General features: G+C 33.7%; 1 protein-coding gene and 1 pseudogene across 2 annotated transcripts in view; both read right to left on the bottom strand.

The window, feature by feature from the left end:
- Positions 1–551: 551 nt before the first annotated feature.
- Positions 552–8075, bottom strand: LOC107159501 (annotated as a pseudogene).
- Znf624 (zinc finger protein 624) overlaps positions 7452–12434 on the bottom strand; it is a 24541-nt gene continuing 19558 nt past the window's right edge. For both annotated transcript variants that reach the window (XM_048784340.1, XM_048784343.1), the window contains one exon: positions 7452–12183. In XM_048784340.1, coding sequence (XP_048640297.1) covers positions 9980–12183 — 2204 coding nt within the window. In that variant the 3' untranslated portion in view covers positions 7452–9979. The remainder of the gene's footprint in view (positions 12184–12434) is intronic.

Genomic DNA, 12434 nt, shown 5'->3' with positions numbered 1-12434 from the left:
TCACAGCAAAGGAAACAATCAAGAATGTGAACAGGGAGCCTACAGAATGGGAGAAAATCTTTACCACATGTACCTCAGATGGAACATTAATCTCCAGGATATACAAAGAACTCAAAAAACTTAACACCCGAAATATATATATATATATATATATATATATATATATATATACACACACACACACACACACACACACACACACCAATCAACAAATGGGCAAAGAAACTGAATCAGCACTTCAAAGAAGAAGAAATATGAATTGTCAAAAAATATCTGAAAAAAATGTTCAACATCTCTAGCAATTAGAGAAATGCAGATTAAAATTACACTGAGATTCTATCTCATTCCAGTCAGAATGGCAATTATTGAGAATATAAGTAGTAATAAATGTTGGCAAGGATGTGGGGGAAAATTCACTCATATATTGCTGGTAAGCAGTATGGAGTTTCCTCAGAACACTTGGAATGAAACCACCATTTGGTCCAGTTATCCCACTCCCTGGCTTATACCTAAAGGAGGACTTAAAATCAGCATATCACAGTGGTGCAGCCACATTAATGTTTATAGCAACTCAACTGACAATGAAATGGATGGAACTGAAGAATATCATCCTAAATAAAATAAGCCAATCTCAAACAATCAAAGTACGAATGTTCTCTCTGATATGTGGACGCTAACCCACATCAAGAAAGGGTGGGGAGGGTAGAATAGAAATTCATTGGATTAGACAAAGGGGAATGAAGAAAAGGGAGAGGTAGGGAATGAAGGTGAGGGAGTGGGGCGGTGGGAATAGGAAAGGAGTGGAATGAATCAGGCGTAACTTTCCTATCCTTCTATATGAACATATGACCGGTGTTAACTCCACATCATGTACAACCACAAGAACAGGATCCTAATTAGAATATGTTATGCTCCATGTATGTATACGTCAAAATATACAGTACTGACATGTGTATCTAAAAATAAAAAATAAAATAAGAATACAAATTGGAAGAACACTATTAATCAACTTAATTTAATATTTTCAGAACATTACATCTAAATGCTGAGTTTTTGAGTAAAAATTCTTATTTCCACATTATTATCAAAAGACTGAAGAGCATTAACCAAAAACAGCAAGAGGGTGGGCCATAAGTTAAGCCTAAACAAATTTCTAATGATTGAAATAATACACTGGAATTAAACTAGATTTCAATTTATAATTGGTAAATAAGAAATCCCACAAATGTTTTGAAATTAACCAACATACTTCTAAATAATCAAAGATCTGATAAAACTGGGGCAGTGGAGTTTAGAAAATATTTTTAACTGAATGAAAAAATATAACATGTCAAAATCTATAAGCAGAAAAAATAGCTCAAAATGGATTGTAAGCCTATAAATAAATTTTAAAACTATAAAATTTTTAGAATAAATTATAAATTAAAAATTAGATAAATATTTCTTACCTAGGCCCCTAAGTATATGACCTATAAAAAAGAAGTGATAAATTGATATCTATCAAAAATTAAAAAGTCTGCTCTTTAGAAATGCCGCTAAGAAAATTAAAAGGAAAGCTAAAGACAGAGAGAGTATTTACAACATAAAAATGTGTTAGAGGATTTCTATCTAAATTTTTGAGTAAAAATTCACTAAACTATATTAAGAATATTTACAACTCAACAATACTAATGACCCCATTCATTTTTTCCTTTATTCCTCCACACACATTATTTTGACTTAGAGAGCATTGAAAACAAAAGTTGCACTAGTAAGGAAATAATATATTAATAAAAACTGAAAGGTAATGTTTTTGTGTGTGCATTCAAAAAATATAAAACATTAAATCCTATATCACTGAACCTCTATAATACACAGACAGAAAAATTACTTTAGTTATTAATGCCTGTGACTAAGCATCATTGCCCACTGCAGGTGGACCAAAAGTTTCTCTAGTGGGCATTAACTGGACATCTTCATCTTCCATACAGGTAACACAGCCAAAGACTGCTTCTGCGGGTAGTAGGTCATACACTCTTTCAGTTATTCCAGTACAGGTTTGATGAAACCATTTATGAGGAGAGGCCTCACATAAGATGGCATCCTGATCATCAGCCACTTCGTTTGTACAAATTCCACAAGGATACAGTGGGTTGAAGATTGAATGCTCATGAGTTTAGATGGAGACAGCACTTATAGCAGTTTTTGGTGGTACAAGCATCTACTGCTCCTCCAGGTGTCCTGGCTTGTTCTGGGTCCCATTTACAAGGCTGTTATTTGTAGCTTCAGTGCTACTCAAATGGCTGTTTTCTTGATTTACTGAATTGTTTTAACATTTTTAAATTCAATATTACTCTAAGTCACTATATCCTCCATATTCAAGTGAATGAGATGAACAGGCGAATTTTGATTGGTGATTTGGGTTCCTCCTTTACTAAAGTCTTGTTTTGGGAGGTAGTGCTTTTGCCTGACCAAAAGTATTTGGGGATAAAACATATTTGGGGATAAAAATGATTAGACTCTAATGGAGAAGTAAATTTTGAATTATTCCCAGGAATAAAATTAGATGCCAAATCAGAATTAGATACTTGGCTAGCATTCTGTGGAGGAATCTGAGGCTTTCAGAGGATTTTGTCTAAATATCGATTAGGCATGTTAACATTCTTAGTACATTATTATAAAATGGATTTCCCAAACATGAATTATTGTGTGACCAAAAGTTTACAGCATGAGGTGGATTAAAACCCATGCCCATAGGATTCTGGGGAAATGGATGTGGCTGATTCCTGAGTAAGGATCACATATGGGGAAGAAATTCTTGGGGGCAACATGAGGTGACATTCTGAATGCCATTTAGCTTCCAAAGGCACATCAGGGCTGAGACACTGATGTGATGAAGCTTGTGGTGTAGGAAAGAGTGTTATAGTTGTCGTCAAATGGATTAGCAGTCACTAGATCATCAAGGGTTTGGATTTGGTGGAGGAACATACTCAGACAATGGAGGAACGGGTTCCTATGTATTTGCCTTTTATTTTTTCTTATGTAAGGCTTCCTAGTTGTACAACTGGACCTCCTAACCCATCCAGTCCACTACTGCCACCTCAAACTCTCTTCAGAGAAATGGGATCCTTCTCCTGTTCTGCTGGCACTACAGAACACCAGGCATGACTTCTACCACCCACCCCAGGCTGCGGGGATCAGTCTCTTTGCTGTGAAAGGTAGCGGCTTCTTTCCTTGACGGTGTGCTGAAGCTGTGAGGTGCAACTAAGGTTGCAGGGATGTGGACCCTAATCACCTATGTCTTGAAGTGAGCAAAAGATTTAAACATGTACTTAACAAAAGAGAGAGAAATGACCATCAATTACATGAAAAATATTGAAAGCCATCATCAGGGAAATGCAAATTGAAGCCACTGTAAAGCACTACTATACAAATTAGGAAAGCTAAAAATTCCAAGATGATGATACCATAAGTGGTCAAGGCTAGGAGTGATTGGAAAATTTATATTTTGCTGCTGGTTTGCAAAATGGTATAGACACTTACACAAGTTGGCAGTGTCTTATAAAAGTTATACATACCATTTACTCTATGACCCAGCAGTTCAAAACCTAGAAATTTATACAATATAAATGAAAACATCTACACAAAAATTTGTACATGAATGTTCATATCAGATTTATTCATAATAGCCCCAAACTGAAAACAACTGAAATTTCTATCAATGGGTGAATAAATTGTGGTTCATTAACGTGATGGGATGTTACTTAGCAATAAAAGAGAATGAAATACTGACATACACTGCAAGAATTAATCTCAAAACTGGTGAATGAAAAGGTAGAACCATAAAAATAAAACCTGTATAATTCCATTTATGTGAAAGCCTAGGGAAAAAAATCCTAATCTATATTGACAAGAGTCAGGTCTATGGTTTCTTGGAGACACAAGTGGCAGAATTATCTGGGAAAAGACTGGAAATAGTTGTGGGTAATAAAATGTTCATTGTTTTGGTTTTGTTTATACAGGTGTATAAATTTTCCCAAACCACCAAAATGTGAAGTTAAGATGAGTACAACTTATCGTGTATGTCTCAATAAAGGTGATAAGAACAATTGAGCTCAGCTAAATATGTACTTATGAAGATATATACAACGTTAAACATAAATCTGAGCAAAAAAGAAATGTTGAAATCAATTATCTACACTTTCATCCCAAGAAGCTACAAACAGAACAATGAATCATATCTAAATAGTATAAAATGAAAGAACATAAATTAATGAAAAAAAACTAACTGTATAATTGTTCTGAGATGATTTGAAAAGATTAATAAAATATTAAATGCCTATAAAACCTAAACACACAAAAAGAAAGTACATAAATATTACCAATATGAGGACTGAAAAGGGGAATATTACTTTGAATCATACAGATACTAAAACTTTAATAAGAAAATATCATAAACTATTTAAAGCCCAAAATTATATTATTTGATAAAATATGGACAAATTACAAACTGGCAAAAAAACTTACATAGGGATAGAATATTTTAATAGTCCTATATAGTAAAAATAATTAGATTTATAACTTAAATATTTTCACAAAGAAAACTCCTAGTTCATTTATGTCAACTATAATACCAATAATATTAATCTTATATAATATTTTACAGAGAACCAAAACCAAACAAAACAAGAAAGAAAACATAAAAAATGAAATAAATCTAAATTCATTTTATGAGTCCATTATAATCTGAAACAAACTCTGGTAAAGCTATTACATGATAGGAAACAGTACTGAAACATCCCATGGTACCCCACAGAGTTGTACAAATTTTATGCCTCAGTTAAATTTAAAACTTTTTTAAACCAAAAAAGGAAACATAAAACAACATGGACAGACACAAAACCCTATATAAAAGTACAAAATTTGGGGCTAGGGTTGTGGCTCAATGGTTGAGCGTTCACCTAGCCTGTGCATGGCCCTGGATTCGATCCCCAGCACCACCCAAAAATAAATAAAATAAAGGTACAAAAAAAGCTAAAATTTGACAAATCTTATTCAAAAGTACATAAAAAAGGTAACACATAATGCCTGAATGGAATCTAATTCAAGAATGTGAAGTTGCTTTACTAATCCCAAAAGAAGTCCATATAACTGGTCACGGTAGTGTATATCTGTTAATCCCAGCCACTTGGGTGACTAAGGCAGAAGGATCAAACTTTGAGGCCAGCCTCAGCTATGTCAAGAAAACTTGTCTTCAAAAAAGGGTTGGAGTTATAGCTTAATGTTAGAGTGCCCCTGGGTTTAATCCCAATAGCACGAAAAAATAAATTCATTAGACAAATTTTAAGGATATTATACTAAGTGAAATAAGCCTAATCACAAAAAGACAAACACTGTATGATTCTCCTTATATTAGGAAACAAAAAAAAGTATTCATATTTGTAAAGACAGATAGTAGAATGGTGGTTTCCAGGGGCTGGGAAGTGGAGTAGAGAATGGTGAATTGTTGTTTAATGGGTGGTGAGTTTTGGTTTTGCAAGATGAAAAGAGTTCTGGGCATGGATGGTAGTACTGGATACACAACAATTTGGATATCATTAACACCAGTGAATTGTATATAAAATAATGGTTAAGTTATCAAATTTTAATGTTATGTACATCTCACCACAATTTAAGGAAATAAAATAATCAAATTCATGTAATTCAATCACATTAACAGAAGAATCATTCCCAGAGTTACAAAACAGCATTTAATGAAATTCAACATCTGTCAATGATAATAAACCTCAGAAAACTAGGATTTAAAAACACTTCCTTAATGTAATAGACATTATCTAAAATTTACCTCATATCACACTGATGAAAAAATATTTAGTTTTTCTTTAGATTTGGAGAAAAAGGCAAAGATGTCTATCTACTCTTTCTACTTCTGGAGATCCTAGATACTAGCCAGTACAGTAAAAAATGGTATAAAGATTATAAAGGATTAAGCTTTTTTTCTATGGACACATATGCTATCTGTGATAATGTAAAAACTGAAACATAGAAAGTCCAAAAGAGTAAACAAACTATTATAATTAAGAAATTAATTTAGCAAGGTAACTGGTTATATGGCTGCCTTTTTAAAAACATGTACATATATACACATACATACAGAATATATTTGTTATGTATATTGCAGCAACAATCAAAAATGAAATTTTAAAAATAGCATTTAAAATATCAAAAACATCAATTGCAACTGACCCAAAAAATCTACAACTGAAAAAATAGCAAAACTTCTGAAACTGAAAAAATGAAAACATTCTACATAACAAAAAAAATTAATGATAGTAAAATATCTACAATAAATGAAATTTAAGCATGCCCATAAGATGAAAGTGTCAATATTGTTATTTATACAATACCAATTAAAATCCCAGGTTGTTGTTGGTGGGATGATTTGTTTAAAAATAATTCATAAATTGATTATGAAAATGCCAATGACCTAGAATAGTAGTCATGATTTTGAACAAGAAGAAAAAATCAGAAAACATATACTACCAGTTTTCATTAAGAATTGATATTGGTACAATGCTAAACAAAATAAAACACTGGAACAGGACAGCTTAGAAGACCATCACATATATGATGGTTTATCATACATGTTCCACTACAACTCAAGTGAAGAAGTAAAGATGTGTTTTCAATGAAAATGATGTTAAACAAATTTTATATTTATATACAAAAATGTCAATTTGTTCTCAACTCACATGTACATAAAAATTATTTATGATGGATCACAAATATTAAAGTGAAAAGTAAAATAGTAGATATGTGGAAGAAAATGTAGGACAAGCTAGGACAAGATTTCTCAAGCTGGGCATCAAAGAGCACTTACAATTAAAAAAAAAGAAAAATTACTCTTAATCAAAATAAAAACTTCTATTCTTTCAAAGAATATCATTAAGAGAGTGAAAAGCAAGCTGTGTGGGGAGATGCTATTTGTAACACAAATATCTAAAAGATACCTTGCATCCAGAATAAAGTATCCTACAAATGAAAAGGAAGTCATAGTTACTTGGGTTAAAGAGGGCGTTCACAAAACCAATAAGAGCCTAAAAAACTCAACATTATTAGTGACTGAAGATATGTAAATTAGACCTATAAGGAGATACTAGTATACACTAGAACCAGGATGTTATAGTTTGGATCTTGAATATCCCCCCCATAGGGCAATATGTTAAAGGTTTGGTACCCAGGATGTTGCTACTGGGGTCTTGGTGGGAGATCCCTAGATCAGTAAAGGAGTGCCCTTGAAAGGGCCTACAGGACCAGGGCCTCTTCCCCTCCTTCTCCTAGCTCATGATACAAACAAGTTTGCTCCACTTAATGCTATGCTCCCTGGTCCCAGGCCCAAAGCAGCAGGGCCAATCAATCATAGACTGGAACCTCCAAATCTATGAGACAAAAAAAAAAACAAAAAACTTTTCTAAGTTCTCTCAGGCATTTCATTATGGGAAGAGAAAGGAACTAGCACATCAGCTTTGGCTCCTTACCACTCCACTAAAACTGCTAAGTCATGGAAATGACTATATCATCCCTATCCCCTTACTCAAAGGATACTCTTCAGTCCTTATGTCATTTTAATGTGCTAACTTTGCTTCTCTTGGTGAAAGGGTTTGCCCCAAGTCAGGGTTGGAAGGCAGGGCTTAGGTTTGGTGAGGATTAGAAGGCAAAAAGGAACAAACCAACTGAGGTAGCATCAGGTTGCATCAACTGCCTAACAGAGGGGATTACAAGTAGTTATTTCAGGGTTTGAAACTCAAACTTCTCAATGAGAAACTGGCTATATCCAAGTACATTAACTATACTTAAAAGAGGTAAGCCTCTTAGTAAATGTTAATAGATTTCACTATTAAAATTCAATCCAAAAGGGCACTTTTAAATACAAAATGAAATTATTCATTTATAATGGGAGACAATGATATCACTTATTAAATAAGCCTTTTCCAAATTAAATGCATACTTATCCACTGTGGGAGGAGGTATTTGATCTTTACTACTAATGAAGTGTAGTTCATAATGTCCTGATCTTTCTGGATGTAATAGTTCATGTTTTGTTAAGAGCTTTTGGTATTAGGGGCACAGCCTTTGGGTTCTCATTTTGACTACAGACCTTTCCTACTATTCACAGAACTTCCAAGCACTCATTCATGGACTTGGAAGCTTGTGGCTGTTTCCTCCATCATGCAAAGTTTTGAGACTGCACACAGGCCCACCTTCCAACATACTCCTTTTGCCATTATGTATGACCTTTTGTTTGGTGCCACATTGAAAGTGAAACTACTTTCTGTAGAACTACTTTCTGAGGTTGTGGTCTTCAGATGCACAATCTAGAAACAAGTTTCAGATGTTCTTGAGACATACTTTTCATCTGGACTTTTGATTACAACCTCCAAATGAAACTGAGAGGGTGGGAGGAATGAGGTGCTGACTAAGTTCTTCAGAATGTATTTGACTTCAGAGCCCATTCCCATACCCTCAGATCCTTAAGCCCCCCTCTCCCACAGGTTTCCCCCACAACTAAAGTAGCTCCTGGCACATATTTAGGGGTCCAATTGATCATTTCACAAGAAAAAAAGATTTTTCCTTTTTATATAGATATCACATGCTCATTGCAAAGAAAATTATAGAAAATCAAATAAAAAATTGCAAACAAATAATACCTGATAGTCTACCAACTCTAGAGCAATTCTCATTAACTTTTTGGAAACCATCTCTTCATTCACTTTCTGGTGGTCACATAAATATGTCATGTTACACAGATAGTTTTATATCATACATGCTACATTTACATTTTCTATTTTTTTCTCCATGTCCCTATTCCTGCTTCTCCTTTTCTCCCTCCTTTCAAGGTTACCAATATTGACAATCCGGTTTTTATTCTTTATGCACATATAATCACAAACATCATTATACAATACATGTAGACATTACTTCAATGTAAATGAAGTCTTTTATATATACATCTGTTGCAAAGCAATTATTTAAACTAAACATTGTGAAAAAATCTTGAAGTCAGTTCATATAACACATTTTAAAAATTATTCTCATACTGTTCCAAAAAAAAAAAAAAATATATATATATATATATATATGTCACATATATCCAACCATCTCCCTATTAATTGGCAGTATGCTTCTAGTTGGGGCTTCTTTTTTACCTTCTAAAACAATACTTCAACAAACATCTTTATTTGTGTTCTTATGCACTGTAGCTGCATTCGTCTCTGAGTCAGAGTCCCCACTAGCTAAGAAAAGGTTAAATTTTGTCAAATCCATGAAGTGGAAGTTTTCATCCCAATGTGGCTTAAATATGCATCTCCCTGAGTGCTAGTTAGGATTAAATTTTTCTATAGTTTAGTGGCCTTTTGGAATTGCTCTTCTAAGTCTTTCAATCCAGATGTTTAATTCATCTAGATTAAATGTTAAGTTAAAAAAATGTCAAAATCCTGGAAACAAATTTAGAAGATTATGTACAAAGCAGGGATTAAGGATACGCCTTTTAATTAAAAAAGTAAATTGAGAACTTAAAAAGATATATTTTACTATAAAAATTAAAATGCTGTATCTTTCCTGTGTAGAAAAGTATAATTTGTAAGTTGAGAAAAACATTTGTACACCCATGGCAAGGAATTAATATCAAAAGCATATAAAAAGCACCTCTATGTTATAAGAAAAGCAGAAAAACCCATAAAATAGTCAAATAGATACCAAAAAAGGTATGAAATCTGCATGAAGGTTTTCATTTGTCCACTGTTTTTTTTCTAGTGTGAATTTCTTTTAACTTCTAAGATTTAATATGACTAAATGCTTTTTCCACATTCATTATATTTAGAGTGTCTCTTCAGAGTATATTTTCCATGAATTTCTACTGAAGATTTTTCTACATTCATAAAATATAGTTTATAAGATTCTTATTATGGAGCTGACATCTGGATCAACAATTTATTGTTCTCTAAATTAACTGAGTTTCTCTCTGATGAATTCTTTGATGTACAGTAAGGCTTGAACTACTCCTAAAGGCTTTTCCACATTCATTACATTTATAGGGTTTTTCTCCAGTATGCATTCTCAGATGTACAGTGAAATCTGAGTTAGTTCTGAAGGCTTTTCCACATTCTTCACATTTGTAAGGCCTTTCCCCAGTATGAATTCTCTGATGTAGAGTTAGCTGTGATAGAGTAATACAACCTTTACCACATTCCTTACAAGTATAGGGCTTTTCACCAGTATGTGTTCTCCAGTGCACTGTGAGGTATGAACCTCTCCTGAAGGCTTTTCCACAGACATCACACTTATAGGGCTTTTCTCCACTATGGATTTTCTGATGCTCTGTGACATGCACCATCTGGCTAAATGCTTTTCCACAATCATTGCATTTGAATGGTTTCTCTCCAGTATGTGTTCGCTGATGAGTGTTAAAGCCTGAGTTACTTGTGAAAACCTTCCCACATTCATTACATTTATAGGGTTTCTCTCCAGTGTGCCTTCTTTGATGCACAGTAAGCTGTGATGTATTAGTGAAAGCTTTCTCACATTCATTACATTTATATGGTTTTTCTCCAGTATGTGTCCTTTGATGCACAATAAGGTATGATTTTGTCCTGAAGGACTTTCCACAATCATAACATTTATAGGGTTTCACTCCTGTATGAATTTTCTGATGCTCCTTGAGATTTACCATTTTGGTGAATGCTCTGTCACAGTCAGTACATTTATATGGTTTCTCCCCAGTATGGATCCTCTGATGTACAGTTAAGTGTGATTTTATTCTGAAGGATTCCCCACATTCATTACATAGATAAGGTTTCTCTTCAGTATGAATACGCTGATGTATAATTAAAGATGAAGAACGCATGAAGGCCTTTCCACATTCATCACACTTATAAGGTTTCTCTCCTGTATGCATCCGGTGATGTACAGTAAGGCATGAATAATTAATAAATGCTTTTCCACATTCATTACATTTATAGGGTTTCTCTCCTGTATGAATTCTCTGATGTTCTGTGAAATTTGCTATGCGGTTGAATGCTTTCCCACATTCATTACATTCATAGGGTTTTTCCCCTGTATGAGTTCTGATATGTACAATAAGGCTTGAATTACTTCTATAGGCTTTCCCACATTCATTACATCTAAAGGGTTTCTCTCCAGTATGAATTCGCTGATGAACATTAAAAATTGTGGTATTTTTAAAAGATTTCCCACACTCATTGCATTTGTAAGGTTTCTCCTCAGTATGGGTCTTCTGGTGTACACTAAGATATGACTTATTCCTAAAAGCTTTCCCACAATCATTACATTTGTAGGGTTTTTCACCATTATGAGTTTCCTGATGTCTTGCAAGTTTTGATTTGTCACTAAATGCTTTCCCACATTCACTGCATTTATAGGGCTTCTCTCCAGTTTGAATTCTCTGATGCTGATTTAGGCGGGCACACTGGCTAAAGGATTTTCCACAGATATTGCATTGATAAGGTTTCTCCTTAGTATGAATTCTTTGATGTACCATAAGTGAAGATGAAGCAATGAAAGCTTTTCCACATTCATTACATTTATAGGGTTTTTCTCCAGTGTGAATTTTTTTATGTTGACTAAGATATGAAGGCTGGCTGAACGCTTTCCCACATTCATTACATTCATAAGGTTTTTCTTTAGTGTGAGTTCTCTGATGCTGAATGAGTAATGATCTATAACGAAAGGCCTTTTCACATGTACTACATTTATATGGTTTTTCTTTATTACTGGATTTTTCCCCTAAACTAAATTCTGAAGTCTGGTTTATAGTTTTGTTGCCTTTCATATCCTTGCAAATTATCTTTCCCAAATGAGTATCTGTAATCAAATCTAAATTCTCTGTGAAGTTTTCCTCATGTATTTTGCATTTGCCATGGGGCTCTTCTGTGATAATTCCTGGTTCTAGGAAAAGAACAGACCCAAATCTAAAGCCTCTTTGATCAGTGGAAATTTTCTTGTGTGTTACTCTTCTTTGACTCAGATGACTCTTCTCACTATTTTGCAATTTCAATATTTTGTCATTCCATTTCCATAATCCTCCCTTTGTGGAATCCCACAGACCATTCTCTGTGAGTTTCTCTACAACAGTTTCCTGTAATAAATCTTCTTCAAAAATATCCTCTGTAAGTATAGCATTCTTGACTGCAGGTTTGATTTCCATGTCCAGGGGAAAAAAGAGAAGAAACAAGTAACTTCCTATTTCTTAAGCTTATGGAAAATTCACCAAACATGATAATAAAAGTGAAAGGGGCTTATAATTAATATATGGTTTTAACTGCTTTCCAATTGACCTTGTTTTCTAGGAAGATGAAGGTATGGTTAAGGGAGGGTAGTTGTACAAAGAATCAAAGACTCACAAATTCAATGACATTTTTTTCCTATTAAAAAATCAC

Source organism: Marmota marmota, unplaced genomic scaffold (genome assembly GCF_001458135.2).
Source record: "Marmota marmota marmota unplaced genomic scaffold, marMar, whole genome shotgun sequence".
Taxonomy (NCBI): Eukaryota; Metazoa; Chordata; class Mammalia; order Rodentia; family Sciuridae; genus Marmota; species Marmota marmota.
This window is presented reverse-complemented; position numbering and strand designations above follow the sequence as displayed.